Consider the following 16,092-nt stretch of genomic DNA (forward strand, 5'->3'; position numbering starts at 1 on the left):
TACGTAGCAGCCGCATTTGGAGGCATTTAGTGATGTTAAGTCCAGAGGTAAGCTCCAGTGCTTAGAGGCTGATCATGTGTGCCGATGCCAGAGTTTAATCCTCTAAGTCAAAGGTATTGTAGCTCCTTCAACACACCCAACACTTGGTTTTATTCTGTCACTAGGGGGAGTCACATGGTCAACATTCTGCTTCCCTTTGCTGCGGGATGTTGTTACGTTAATGATTTCACAACATATTTGCTGCTATTGGTTGACTGCAACAAGAGGCAGTAGTAAAGTCAAGGGCTTGTTGAGATAGTTCAGTGTTTGCCTTGGTGTTTTTGCAATTTTTATATTTTTAAGAAAATGTGCATTACCAAGGCTCTTTAAGTTATTTTATTAGAAGGCAGCTGGTTTTAGAAAGCGTCAAAGCCACTCTGGAAACCAAAGAAAAGTGAATCGACCACCACTGAATATCTAGCAATCCCTGGAACATCAAGTGTTTCTGGAACATTGTTATAAGGTTGTGCAGGGTCAGGAATAGGAATAGTAATGAGTGACAGGAGGGTTCTCCAAGGAGGGGCTTCTCATCATAACACTCCTCAACTGGTCCTTGTATACAACTGGCAAGGCCACATCCCATAAGCACACATTCTCTGAACTGCCTCTGGCGCTAACAAAACCCCTACATTTTTTATACATAAAACAGACAGAAGGATTGCTTTTCCCCCAAAAGGTTGTGCAGCAACAAAAGTGCTGCATTACGTATATCACAGAACATGCAGTGTTGAGTAAGGTTCAGAATACAACCACCTGAATGGATCCATTATACTAAACAATGCCTTAGAAAACACCCGCACAGCTTAAGCAATGTCATTTGGAAGTCCTAATCTAATTGTTTAAGATAGGTACAAGTGGATGGGTACCTACGTTGTCTTTGTGGGAGGGGAGCTTCATCCCATAGTCAATGAACTGACCATAGTCAGACCACAGGAAGTAAGACTGATGCACCAAAGCTTGTGATTACAGGGCTAAGTGTGGTTACGTTCTTTATTTTGGTCGGGAAGGGAAGCTTGTGGAAGTCAGGATGAGGTCGGAGCAGGGTGCTGCTTCACTCTCGTTTCCATGGTTCCTCCTCAACAAGAGAGAAATCTGCAGTGTTGGGGTGGCCGTTGGGGTGGCCGTTTCCATTGCCCATGGATACCTGCAAGCAATTACCAGGGACATCTAACTGTAAGACCAAGGCACAGTCATGTTGAAGCTGTCAAAGGGTTTGAGCAGAGAAACCAAGGGGGTAATACTTGCAGGCCATCCTTTTGGTTGAATTTGGTTGAATTTACTGGGATTCCCGCAAATTTGGTCCCAATAGAAAGAAAAGAAAAGAAAGGATATTCTCTGAGTACTGAAGCGACAGCAGATACAGAAGATAGATTGAATCCTCTCTGAGTACTGAAGCGACAGCAGATACAGAAGATAGATTGAATCCTCTCTGAGTACTGAAGCGACAGCAGATACAGAAGATAGATTGAATCCTCTCTGAATACCGAAGCGACAGCAGATACAGAAGATAGATTGAATCCTCTCTGAGTACCGAAGCGACAGCAGATACAGAAGATAGATTGAATCCTCTCTGAGTACTGAAGCGACAGTAGATACAGAAGATAGATTGAATCCTCTCTGAATACTGAAGCGACAGCAGATACAGAAGATAGATTGAATCCTCTCTGAGTACTGAAGCGACAGCAGATACAGAAGATAGATTCCATCCTCTCTGAGTACTGAAGCGACAGCAGATACAGAAGATAGATTGAATCCTCTCTGAATACCGAAGCGACAGCAGATACAGAAGATAGATTGAATCCTCTCTGAATACTGAAGCGACAGTAGATACAGAAGATAGATTGAATCCTCTCTGAATACTGAAGCGACAGTAGATACAGAAGATAGATTGAATCCTCTCTGAATACTGAAGCGACAGTAGATACAGAAAATGGATTGAAATGTGTTTTCTCACTGACAGGAGAATGTAAAACATTGATGAGTCAGTTTTGTTTTCTATCTTGGCCATGTATTTTATGGATTCTCTGCCCAACAGAATTACCGGTACAATAATGTTGAATAAATCGATTGTAAGAAAACAACTAAATAACAGTATAAAAGAGGGATTAGTAATTGTCCCATGCAAGCAAAGCAATAGAACAATGACCCATGAAAACTGGATCAGTAAAATGCTCTAAAAATAAGAGCATGGACTTTTCATTGAGTTTCTGGTCTAAAAAATAGCTAGCTACAGTAGAAAGAAGGATTTTTGACAGGTCCATAATATGTCTGCCACTGTTTGGATAAACATGATGAAATAGCAGTCTTCATGTGTACCACTAGCCATACAATGTGGATTTAAAAATGTGCCCTAAAACTGAATCGTATCATGTAAGCAGGGCTGCCACAAATACATGTCCAATTAAGAAAAAGAATCCCACTCATGTCACAGATTAATACAAGACATAGGAAGAAAAGTAAAGTGCGGAAAAATGTTTTCAAAAGAAAAAACATAACATCAGAATGATAGTAAACTGTCGATCAAAAGTACACAGGTATCACAAAAAACTGCTTTTCCATATAATTAGTGAGTGAGTAAATAAATATAAGAACATATTTATTTAGTTTCTCCACCTTGTAATATTGTTTTCTCCAAAATAACTGTATAAGGTGACATCAATGTATGTCGACATTCCAAATGACAAGAGAAGAAGAAGCAGCAATTACGGGGGAAGTCTACATACACGTCTCTATATCCTTAAAGATGAAATGTACCTTGCAATCATCTATCATGACTGTGCTGTGGGCTGCAGCGTAAACACACTGGTTGGTGTTGTTCTCGAAGAAGGATTGGGATTTTGTCAACTCAAATTCATCAACTTTTTGCGCGGCGTCAAACGCGTCGAGCTCATCTTTGGATAGGTGGTAAACGATGCCCGCCCCGTAGGAGTCCCCAACCACGTTAACGGAGGTTCGGAACCGATCCCTGTATTTGTTTTAGGGTGGGGAGGCAGACACAGAGACAGACAAGTGCAGAAGGTCATCTCTCAGGGGAACAAAGCTGAGGACAATATTTTGAGGAAGAGTTTTATCCTGAGGGAACAAGAAGATATTGTGTGTGTGTGGAAACATTCTCTGTACGTGTGAATGCAGGCACAAGTGCAAGATTGAGTACTCACAGCAGCCAGTCAACAGCCACCAACAGACTGATGTCTTGGGTGGGTAACCCAACGGCTGTTAGAATCAGTAGCATGGTCACCAATCCAGCACTGGGGATACTGGCCGCTCCCACACTGGCCAAGGTAGCTGTCAGGCTACAGTCAGGATGAGAGATCTCAGTCAATTACACACTGGCCAAGGTAGCTGTCAGGCTACAGTCAGGATGAGAGATCTCAGTCAATTACACACTGGCCAAGGTAGCTGTCAGGCTACAGTCAGGATGAGAAATCTCAGTCAATTACACACTGGCCAAGGTAGCTGTCAGGCTACAGTCAGGATGAGAGATATTAGTCAATTACACACTGGCCAAGGTAGCTGTCAGTCTACAGTCAGGGTGAGAGATCTCAGTCAATTACACACTGGCCAAGGTAGCTGTCAGTCTACAGTCAGGATGAGAGATATTAGTCAATTACACACTGGCCAAGGTAGCTGTCAGGCTACAGTCAGGATGAGAGATCTCAGTCAATTACACACTGGCCAAGGTAGCTGTCAGGCTACAGTCAGGATGAGAGATCTCAGTCAATTACACACTGGCCAAGGTAGCTGTCAGGCTACAGTCAGGATGAGAGATCTCAGTCAATTACACACTGGCCAAGGTAGCTGTCAGGCTACAGTCAGGATGAGAGATCTCAGTCAATTACACACTGGCCAAGGTAGCTGTCAGGCTACAGTCAGGATGAGAGATCTCAGTCAATTACACACTGGCCAAGGTAGCTGTCAGGCTACAGTCAGGATGAGAGATCTCAGTCAATTACACACTGGCCAAGGTAGCTGTCAGACTACAGTCAGGATGAGAGATCTCAGTCCATTACACACTGGCCAAGGTAGCTGTCAGGCTACAGTCAGGGTGAGAGATCTCAGTCAATTACACACTGGCCAAGGTAGCTGTCAGGCTACAGTCAGGATGAGAGATCTCAGTCAATTACACACTGGCCAAGGTAGCTGTCAGGCTACAGTCAGGATGAGAGATATTAGTCAATTACACACTGGCCAAGGTAGCTGTCAGGCTACAGTCAGGATGAGAGATCTCAGTCAATTACACACTGGCCAAGGTAGCTGTCAGTCTACAGTCAGGATGAGAGATCTCAGTCAATTACACACTGGCCAAGGTAGCTGTCAGGCTACAGTCAGGATGAGAGATCTCAGTCCATTACACACTGGCCAAGGTAGCTGTCAGGCTACAGTCAGGATGAGAGATATTAGTCAATTACACACTGGCCAAGGTAGCTGTCAGGCTACAGTCAGGATGAGAGATCTCAGTCAATTACACACTGGCCAAGGTAGCTGTCAGGCTACAGTCAGGATGAGAGATCTCAGTCCATTACACACTGGCCAAGGTAGCTGTCAGGCTACAGTCAGGATGAGAGATCTCAGTCAATTACACACTGGCCAAGGTAGCTGTCAGGCTACAGTCAGGATGAGAGATCTCAGTCCATTACACACTGGCCAAGGTAGCTGTCAGGCTACAGTCAGGATGAGAGATCTCAGTCAATTACACACTGGGCAAGGTAGCTGTCAGGCTACAGTCAGGATGAGAGATCTCAGTCAATTACACACTGGCCAAGGTAGCTGTCAGGCTACAGTCAGGATGAGAGATCTCAGTCAATTACACACTGGCCAAGGTAGCTGTCAGGCTACAGTCAGGGTGAGAGATATTAGTCAATTACACATACATTAATTTCAACCTTATATTGTAGGTACATGAAAAAATGTTTTTTTGTCAGGTCAATACGTCATGTATAGGGCACCTTGTTTTGAACAATCATGTCACATGACCTGAATTTGAACCTTTATTTAAAGGGTTTTCAACAAACGGTCCCTTTCTTATTATGTCAGATGGGCCAGCACTGTCCTCCAGCACTGTCCTCCAGCACTGTCCTCCAGCACTGTCCTCCAGCACCGTCCTCCAGCACTGTCCTCCAGCACTGTCCTCCAGCACCGTCCTCCAGCACTGTCCTCCAGCACTGTCCTCCAGCACCGTCCTCCAGCACTGTCCTCCAGCACCGTCCTCCAGCACTGTCCTCCAGCACCGTCCTCCAGCACTGTCCTCCAGCACCGTCCTCCAGCACTGTTCTCCAGCATAATCCTCCAGCACCATCCTCCAGCACCATGCTCGGATAATTGCTTTTATTTTTGTTGTAAATCTAATGTCTGGAAAAGGCTTATAATAAAAATGAAATCCTATGTCATGTGACATGATAGTCCAAAACGCAGGGCCCTAGTCATGTAGGATTAGAAGTGTCCTACCTGACAGTGACGATCTGGCCGTAGTCGAGGTCGATGTTGTTCATCTGGGCGATGAAGATGGCTGCCACAGCCTCGTAAAGCGCAGTGCCGTCCATGTTGATAGTGGCGCCCACGGGGAGCACGAATCGCGTCACTCGCTTATCGATGCCCAAGTTCTCCTCCAGACAGCGGAATGTGACTGGCAGGGTACCAGCGCTGAGAGACGGGTACAGAACTTGGACTTAATACATATCACAAGACTTGGAATTGTATTAAACACTGAATTTACATAATATCTATATTATACATTGAGCATTATGTTCTCTCAAAGGGTGACTTTTAAAGGGTCTTACTTTAAGCAGTAAGATTAGTCGACAAGAGTCTAAATACATTGTGGTAGCTAAGCTCTACAAAGCTGGTGTCATGCATGAAGGTATCAGACGACCGTGAAATGTGGACACCCCTCTAGGGCACGAACCACATCTCTGTTGCTGTTATCATCTCAGTGTGAGCTTCGGCTGTGGCTCAAAACCTACTCTGTCATACAATCTATCAAATAGGTTGGGTAATGCAGAGTCCTTAATATAAATGAACTATTTATCCTAAACTAAGCTAAGGTTTTTAATCTTTGAAAGCAACTTTGCGCTGTATGCACCATGAATAACATGACTCTTGTTTTTAGTTTATCTGTAGATTGGAGACAAAACAAGCAAGGTCCAGGCATCTTGTTTTGTCTGTCTTATCGTAAACAAGCAGAATGGGTTCTAGAATGGGTTCTAGAACGGGCTCTAGAACGGGTTCTAGAATGGGTTCTAGAATGGGTTCCGGGAAAGGCAATAATAAGTATGACAGAGGGAAAAGGGAGTGTGACAGAGAAGAAGCGAATAGGTTAGAGAATAGGTTTGGGTCTTGTACCTAGATGCTGTCCCAATAGCGGTGACCCAGGCCTGGAAGATTCCCATGAAGAAGACATAGGGGTTTTTCTTCACGATGACTAAATATATTAGCGGTAGAAATATGGCACCGTGGATGACGAGGCCCACGATCACGGTCACCATGTACATTCCCAGTTGCCTGGCAACCATTTCCAGATCGTCGATTGAGATGATCTTCCCACAGATGAGACAGGCGATACCGAAAGGGGAATACCTGGGAGAGACCTTGGTGAGATTAGTTTTGCAGTTGGTAACACTAATGAAAGGTCAATAGTAGTATCTAATTGGGAATATTGGGGTAAACATGTACATTGGGGGCCATTTTCCTGTAATAAATAACACTTTTCTCCTTTGGCCACAGTGACTAGCGTGAACTTCCTAGAATGCCTGTTATTTTAGGGGGGGGGGGGGGGGGATAGAGGTATATAACTCTAGAGAGGATGAGACTTACCACATAATCATGCCAACAATCCTCATGACGATCTCGTTGAGAACGTTAAAAAACTCCAGCATGAGCTTGGCCTTGTCTCCCATCTTCCCCATGATTATCCCGAAAGCCACAAAGAAACCGATCAAACCTACAGTTTCAAAAGGAGGCAAAAAGTGTCAAATCAATGATTTGGACTGCTAAGACAATCATTCCAGTTAAGAGTTGAGCATGTTTTCTAGTAAGTCTACCAACCTAGCACATTCATCCCACTCTTGTACTGAAGACCCCTTTTGATGGTAAACTGTGGTGGCCCCCTGGTCCTGTTGGTGGGTACGGGGACTTTTGTGGTGACTGTCTGGATCTGCTGGAAGCAGGCCTGAACCAGGTTTTCTGGGAAAAGGTTTCGAATTAGATCGAAGAAGGCGTCCAGACTGGAGACGTCGTCGTTCTTCTTGCCAGGCCCGAGGTTGGACTTCAGCTTGGGGTTACCTGGGTGGATGAGCAGCACCAGAATGACACCCAGAGCGGCAGCGATGACTGTGGTGGACATGTAGTACACCATGGCTCGGGTGCCCAGGCGGCCACTGGACTTGGCATCCAACCCTGCCAGTCCTGGAGTGGGAGAGAGGTGACAGAGGCCCGCAGTTCAACAACCGGTTACGTAAACTACAGAAAATATAACTTCCAGATACTCTAGTGATAAATGCAGTGGCGGCTGCTGAGGGGAGGACAGCTCATAATAATGTCATGGAACAGAGGAAATGGAACGGCATCAAACAGGTGTTTGATGTATTTGATATCATTCCACTGATTCCGCTCCAGTCATTACCACGAGCGTGTCCTCCCTGATGTCACCAACCACCTGTGGATAAAAGCTATAATAACACTCTAACGTACAATGCCTCTAGTGCTAGTACAGACACACGCTAGCAAATGCACTCTACACACATGTATACTGTAGTACATTGTAATATTGTTGTATGGTGATATTATACATTTTGTATTGTAGATATGTAGTGGTGTAAAACTGTTATATGATGTACTGTTTCCTCTTTAGTTTTATGTGTGATGTAAGTGCCTTAATGTGTTTGGAGACCAGAAAGAGTATGGCAGGAACTAATGGGGATCCATAATAAACACCAGGAAGAGTAGCTGCTGCCTTGGCAGGAACTAATGGGGATCCATAATAAACACCAGGAAGAGTACCTGCTGCCTTGGCAGGAACCAATAGGGATCCATAATAAACCCCAGGAAGAGTAGCTGCTGCCTTGGCAGGAACAAATGGGGATACATAATAAACCCCAGGAAGAGTAGCTGCTGCCTTGGCAGGAACTAATGGGGATCCATAATAAACCCCAGGGAGAGTAGCTGCTGCCTTGGCAGGAACTAATGGGGATCCATAATAAACCCCAGGAAGAGTAGCTGCTGCCTTGGCAGGAACTAATGGGGATCCATAATAAACACCAGGAAGAGTAGCTGCTGCCCTGGCAGGAACTAATGGGGATCCATAATAAACACCAGGAAGAGTAGCTGCTGCCTTGGCAGGAACTAATGGGGATCCATAATAAACCCCAGGAAGAGTAGCTGCTGCCCTGGCAGGAACTAATGGGGATCCATAATAAACACCAGGAAGAGTAGCTGCTGCCTTGGCAGGAACTAATGGGGATCCATAATAAACCCCAGGAAGAGTAGCTGCTGCCTTGGCAGGAACTAATGGGGGATCCATAATAAACACTAGGAAGAGTAGCTGCTGCCTTGGCAGGAACTAATGGGGATCCATAATAAACACCAGGAAGAGTACCTGCTGCCTTGGCAGGAACCAATGGGGATCCATAAGAAACACCAGGAAGAGTAGCTGCTGCCTTGGCAGGAACTAATGGGGATCCATAAGAAACACCAGGAAGAGTAGCTGCTGCCCTGGCAGGAACTAATGGGGATCCATAATAAACACCATGAAGAGTAGCTGCTGCCTTGGCAGGAACTAATGGGGGATCCATAATAAACACTAGGAAGAGTAGCTGCTGCCTTGGCAGGAACTAATGGGGATCCATAATAAACACCAGGAAGAGTACCTGCTGCCTTGGCAGGAACCAATGGGGATCCATAAGAAACACCAGGAAGAGTAGCTGCTGCCCTGGCAGGAACTAATTGGGATCCATAATAAACACCAGGAAGAGTAGCTGCTGCCTTGGCAGGAACTAATGGGGATCCATAATAAACCCCAGGAAGAGTAGCTGCTGCCTTGGCAGGAACTAATGGGGATCCATAATAAACACCAGAAGAGTAGCTGCTGCCTTGGCAGGAACTAATGAGGATCCATAATAACACCAGGAAGAGTAGCTTCTGCCTTGGCAGGAACTAATGGGGATCCATAATAAACCCCAGGAAGAGTAGCTTCTGCCTTGGCAGGAACTAATGGGGATCCATAATAAACCCCAGGAAGAGTGGCTGCTGCCTTGGCAGGAACTAATGGGGATCCATAATAAACCCCAGGAAGAGTAGCTGCTGCCTTGGCAGGAACTAATGGGGATCCATAATAAACCCCAGGAAGAGTAGCTGCTGCCTTGGCAGGAACTAACAGGGATCCATAATAAACCCCAGGAAGAGTAGCTGCTGTCTTGGCAGGAACTAATGGGGATCCATAATAAACCCCAGGAAGAGTAGCTGCTGCCTTGGCAGTAACTAATGAGGATCCATAATAAACACATATAATGGTAGGGTTCTGGTCTCCCACCTGTGATGAGACTGGAGATGATCAGGGGCAGGATGAGCATCTTCAGCATCCTCATCAGGATGTCTCCTGGGAACGAGATGATCATGACCACATCAGGGGGGAGCGGCGACATGGGACGCAGTAGTATTCCAGAAACAGAGCCAGTGATCACACCTAGAACACAGAGAGAGAACCCACAGTCATATCAACTGGACCTCATTGGTTTCCTGTTGCATTATTTAGACCCATCGTTGACACACACCGGGCTGTTTGTATTCATACACATTAGCTAGTGTTTATACCCTGAACACAACAAGCTCTACCTCAGCTCTCGCTACACTTTCACCCACACCTTTTAGGCAACCTTATGCACTGTGAGGGATGGGAGGTGTTTAAGTGCAGAAAAACTAAATTATATAAAAACTAAATTATATCAAACCCCACACTTTTCATTGTTAAAGATGCAATCTGGGATCTTAAGAATTTACTAATTTGTAACATATTGTACGAATTTGAATTTGTAACATAAAATATGAGTTGCAAAAAACTAAAATACAAATAAAACGTGCTTTTTGTAACTTAACATACAAAATAGATGACGTAGTACACAATTGCACACAATTTTCAGGAACCCATTTTGGCTCATTAGCATTAGTTTCAAAACTACTGACTGAAATTATCTAAACGACAGGCTAACTTACCAAGACATTAACATCTATACGACAGGCTAACTTACCAAGACAGTAACATCTATACGACAGGCTAACTTACCAAGACAGTAACAAGCAGACACATCTATGCGACAGGCTAACTTACCAAGACAGTAACAACCAGACACATCTATAGGACAGACTAACTTACCAAGACAGTAACATCTATACGACAGGCTAACTTACCAAGACAGTAACATCTATAGGACAGACTAACTTACCAAGACAGTAACAACCAGACACATCTATACGACAGGCTATCTTACCAAGATAGTAACAACCAGACACATCTATAGGACAGACTAACTTACCAAGGATGGTGAGGAAAAGGACCAAGTTATTCATGATTTTGCTGCATATTCCCCAACACATAGGCTGAGGAGGCTCCACGATGGGCTCCAAATGGCTTTCATGCATTCTGACCTCCACTTGCCTCTGCATTGTGTTGGCACTAGAGAGAGAGAGAGAGATAGAGAGGAGGTTTATTAATTTACTCCTCCTTGACCCATAATGCCTAGCTGTGTCGACAGGTATGACCATATTTGCTCCAGTGAAAAGGTCACTGATGCAGCACACCGTAAGGGTTTGATGTGGCTTCGTGTCCATTTGTAATAATGGCTCGGGAACTGATGGCAAACAGAATGATAATGTATTCATACTATCACAAAGATGTATGAGGGAGAGGAGACTGAACGAGTGGGTAGAGAGAGAGACATGGGAGATGTGAGTATGTAAATCATTCTAATTATATTTTTCCAAAACATTTGTATATTGTCAAAAACAATTATCTGTACTCTTATTTGTTGTATTATTTTGGGAGGGTGACCCCAGTGCAATTCCCCATTTCCCCGACTTTGAATAGTACTGACATAGCCCCTCGTATTAGTGAAAGGGTTCCACTTGAAACAAAGAGTTATTTTTAGAGGGTTCACCTATTGGGACAATTCAAGGTGAGACACCTTCTTTTCTAAGAGTGTACCTTGGGGCTTGCTACCTGATATCAAAGCACACCAGTTATTTATTTCACATTTTTACTTAACTAGGCAAGTCAGTTAAGAAGAAATTGTTATTTACAATGACGGCCTACCCCGGCCAAACTCAGACGATGCAGGGCCAATTGGGCGCCGCCCTATGGGACTCCCTATCACGGCCGGATATGATACAGCCTGGATTCGAACCAGGGACTTGCACTGAGATGCAGTGCCTTAGACCGTTGCGCCACTCGGGAGCCCACCATGACTTGTGTGTTAGTACACTATGTGTGTGTGTCCAGTGTCTGTCGACAGCAACTGACTTAAACTTAACCTCTGTTATCTCTGCCCTCTGATCTGGGCCAATCTGAGGATGCAGTGATTTTCCAGTGAATGGAGCTTCTTCGTAATCTTATTCCTCTGAGATGGAAGTCTTCACTTTCAGGTCATGCCCCCATCTCACACTCCTCACACTCCTCCCTCCATCTCTCTACCTAATCGCCTCATCACGTCACCGCAGCAACAAGTCTCCTGGCTTTGTTGTGGTCTGGCTTAAAAGCTCTTCAACTTAAAGGTCCCCGACAGTCCCTACTCCGAGCATCATTTAAATCACATCTCTTGGGGTGTATAACCTTGTGTGCTGTTGCGTAACTTTGTCCCCCCCACCATTCTGGAACATTCATGTGTTGTCACCGTGTCCCATATTGTTTCATATTTACATTAACACTCACTGTCAATACCGTCCATTTCCTGAGATGGGGACTTCTGCTGGGTCCCCCTGCTACACTGTTACACTGTCCAACATTTTTTGCACCCCCTGAACAGCCCTGTACTCACTGGCAAAATGTCTCTCGGATTGAGAGGAAAATTGAGGTTTGCTGTTTCTAAAACCATATTGAGTGAATTTGTAACTGGAGTAACTGTTTGTGTTGCATAATGTTTACATCCACAGAAACAAAGACGTGACGGTGAGGCAGTTAATAGGTTGTGACTGGCAAATCAATCAGAGGCTGTCTCACACACAGTGCCCGGACATAAGCCTGATAAGGCCGACAAAATTAGCCTGTCTTGCACACCAGTGGTTTAGTTACATAACCTCTCAGGGGTGACCCAGGAACTGTCAAGGTGTGCCAAGCTGCGATTAGACAGTCTTGAGCAAGGGATTACTGTTTGATTCACAGATTCAGAAATACAGATTCACAATACATACAAATGAAATCACATATTTAAAAAAACACAATTCTTCACATAGCTCTTTGGCAAAAAATGGTCCCCTCACCAAGAGTCATCCATACTGGCTATCTGCTCTCTGGTGCATCAGTACCAAAAGCTTTTACGTTCAAAGCCAAAACAATATATCGCTACAGTCAACTGCAGCCTGACTGTAGCAATTGTGAAGCTCTTGAATCAGGATTCAGGGCATATACGATTTGCTAATGTCATTATGTGTCTCATTAGATAGGGTACATCTCATTGAGCTGGATGGTTCTCAAGGCCACCTGGCTGGGTTGGTGCAGATGAGGTCAAAGGGGAGAGTGTCTCAGCTCTCTCACCAGAAAGGGATGACCTCTGATTCCCAGAGGTCAAATGACAATAAATTAAGAATGATCAGACAAGTCACAGACGCCGGAGCATTTTCCCTTTTTGCGTCAGGGGACAACAACGATACTGTAGCATAATACTGTGATGAGGAAATTCTACTCAACAATACTGTAGCATAATACTGTGAGATGCAAACTTTCAATCCTGCCTTCAAAAATCCATGACAGCAACTGCCTATTAGCGGTAAAATAAATACAGCACGGTAGGAGTAGAATGTTGAAGGTTTGAAGAGAAACATTCTGGAGCACTTTAAGAAAATGTTTCAAACCTTTTTCATATTCAATTAAAACCTTTACATTTAGTTTACCTGTAGTTGTTGTCTGGAATTTGGAATGGAAAGTGACGTACTAAAGAGTCACTACTCAGTCAGCCATGGGCTGCAAGGATAGAGTCAAAGAAACTCAAGGAAATTCACGGTCTATCCATCTTGGAGATTCAGTGAAGATCCACAAACGTATGAAGGTCCCCCCTTGCCCCTTAAATAAGGGAATGTAGAAATCTGGAGGCTATGCAGGAGTAGATCTCAAGAAGAAAGCCAGCAGCACCTTTGCAGCATCCAATCGAAATACAATGAATAATCAGCAATGCCCATGGAAGACTAAGAATGGTATCCGCAGTCACTGAAGTCGACTCATCCAAGCATGTGTGTAGACCTGAAGTGACCAACCTGCAGGCTGGACTGTGGGCTCCACGTTCAGCTTAATTGTAAGCGGCGAGTGAAATCCTTGGTGCCCTCCTCATTCTCCTTCTCTACCTGTCTAATCCGTCCTTAAAGCATGCGCTGTAACGCTTTTCCCTCGGATGTCAGGCGGGATAAAGACGCACGAGATTCTCAAACAATCAAAGCAAGCCTGCAAGCCAAGTGCTGAAAAAAAGGAATACTTGGCTGTTGCATTGAAGAGACATGTGCGTTGTATAGCCAACCCAGATGTAAACAAAGAGGAGAGGGAAGTTTGAGTAGTAATGAATCAGACAAGATGGGCTCTGTCAACTCACAGTTTTAGAAAAAAGGATCTAGAACAATAAAGGGTTCCTCGGCTTGTCCTTGAAGTTTAGAAGAACCCTCATTCCAGGTAGAACATTTTCTCCATACAAAGAAGCCTTTTAGAACCCTTTCTTAGAGAAGGATGAAAAGGGTTCCATATAGAATCAGTCCTTGTTAAACTAAGGCCAATGTCCTCACCCCCGGTGAAAGGTGACAGAGCTAGATCAATGTTTGTCAGACCATGAGACATCCTGAAAATCGGTCTTCTCACAAAATTGTCTGTACCGGCCGAACAGTTTGGCATAGAAAACTAATATTACTATTTGATGAGACTCACAAACACACGGTGGTGTTCTCCGTTTTGCTCTACTGCCCTCACAAGTGTCTTGGGACTCGTCTGCCAACTTCTGTCTGTAGCGTCCAAACAGTTTAGGCTCCACAATAATATGAGGTGAGACACTCACAAACATATCCAGTGCATTCAGAAAAGTATTCAGACCCCTTCACGTTTTCCACATTTTGTTACATTAAATCCTTATTCTAAAATGGATTGAATAATCTACACACAATACCCCATAATGACAAAGCAAAAACAGGTTATTAGAATTTATTTTGTCCCAAAGCCACTCCTGGGTTGTCTTGGCTGTGTGCTTAGGGTCGTTGTCCTATTGGAAGATGAACCTTCACCCCAGTCTGAGGTCCTGAGCAGGTTTTTATCAAGGATCTCTCTGTACTTTTCTCTGTTCATTTTTCCCTTGATCCTGACTAGTCTCCCAGTCCCTGCCGCTGAAAAACATCCCCACAGTATGATGCTGCCACCATCATGGCTCACCGTAGGGATGGTGCCAGGTTTCTTAAAGAGTTTAATTTTGGTTTCATCAGACCAGAAAATCTTGATTCTCATGGTATGAGAGTCCTTTAGGTGCCTTTTGGCAAACTCCAAGCGGGCTGTCATGTGCCTTTTACTGAGGAATGGCTTCCGTCTGGCCACTCTACCATAAAGGCCTTATTGGTAGAGTGCTGCAGAGATGGTTGTCCCATCGGGTTCTTTGTCACCTCCTTGACCAAAGCCCTTCTCCTCCGATTGCTCAGCTTGGCTGGGCGACCAGCTCTAGGAAGAGTCTTGGTGGTTCCAAACTTCTTCCATTTAAGAATGATGGAGGCCACTGTGTTCTTGGGAACCTTCAATGCTGCAGAAATGTTTTGGTACCATTCCCCAGATCTGTGCCTCGACACCATCCTGTCTTTGAGCTCTACGGACAATTCCTTCGACCTCATGGCTTGTTTTTTGCTCTGACATGCCCTGTCAACTGTAGGACCTTATATAGACAGGTGTGTGCCTTCCCAAATCATGTCCAATCAATTGAATTTACCACAGGTGGAATCCAATCAAGTTGTAAAAACATCTCAAAGATGATCAATGGAACCAGGATGCACCTGAACTCAATTTCGAGTCTTATAGCAAAGGGTCTAAATACTTATGTAAATAAGGTATTTCTGTTTTTTCTTTTTAATACATTTGCAACATTTTCTAAAAACCTGTTTTTGCTTTGTCATTATTAGGTATTGCGTGTAGATTAAATTGTTTTTGGAATGCATTTTAGAATAAGGCTGTGACGTTACAACATGTAGAAAAACATGTGGAAAAATATTGGTTATTTTGCTCTCGGATGCCCACAGGCCTCAAAAGACTTGTCTGAAGGTCCCCCGGTACCAGTTGTAAAATTAATGGAAGTATATATAGAGAGTGTTTAGTGCCAAAAATAATGGGTTAAATACATATAAAAAAATATGTATATGTTTCCTGATCTTTCTTATATCTCTCAGATATAGGACAGACACTTTAGAACAAACTTCCTTAAGATTTTGTGGGACTGTCCATGTAGTGAATCTGTTATTCAATGTGTTTGTATGGGCTAATAATTGTATTTTTTTATGCTTCATAGCATCTTAAAATTCAAAATCAAATAGCAAAATGGTCCTTGGTATGACCTCCTTAAACAATTTAATATAGATAAGTAGAACCCCCCTCCCCCGCTTAGACAGGGTTATGAGTTAAGCATCCTAAAGATTTAATATTTTTGGTAGTCCACCTAAAATGATTGCTGTAGATTGTAAGCTATTATTTTCCTATTATTTCGTTTTTTCCTAATTTTTGATTTCCTGAGATTTTAGACTATTCTGAAAATATTTTTTAGCTATGGGGGCATTGAGTGTTCAATATTGGTCAGGTATATAAGTAGATAATCTACAAATAAGTTTAGTTTATATTCATGTTTACCA

The 16,092-nt window shown here is 43.9% G+C and overlaps 1 protein-coding gene across 1 annotated transcript; it reads right to left on the bottom strand.

Moving 5' to 3' along the window:
* Positions 1–1,090: 1,090 nt before the first annotated feature.
* On the bottom strand, positions 1,091–10,722 carry LOC129846616 (excitatory amino acid transporter 2-like). The gene is made up of 9 exons (XM_055914569.1): positions 10,563–10,722; positions 9,563–9,715; positions 7,081–7,440; positions 6,850–6,976; positions 6,379–6,612; positions 5,485–5,679; positions 3,198–3,332; positions 2,794–3,004; positions 1,091–1,183 (listed from the first exon to the last, which is right to left on the bottom strand). Exons 1-9 carry the CDS (start codon positions 10,690–10,692, stop codon positions 1,091–1,093), a joined length of 1,638 nt encoding a protein of 545 aa, XP_055770544.1. The 5' UTR covers positions 10,693–10,722.
* Between the last annotated feature and the right edge of the window lie 5,370 nt (positions 10,723–16,092).

This window comes from Salvelinus fontinalis, unplaced genomic scaffold, assembly GCF_029448725.1.
Source record: "Salvelinus fontinalis isolate EN_2023a unplaced genomic scaffold, ASM2944872v1 scaffold_0602, whole genome shotgun sequence".
Lineage (NCBI taxonomy): Eukaryota > Metazoa > Chordata > Actinopteri > Salmoniformes > Salmonidae > Salvelinus > Salvelinus fontinalis.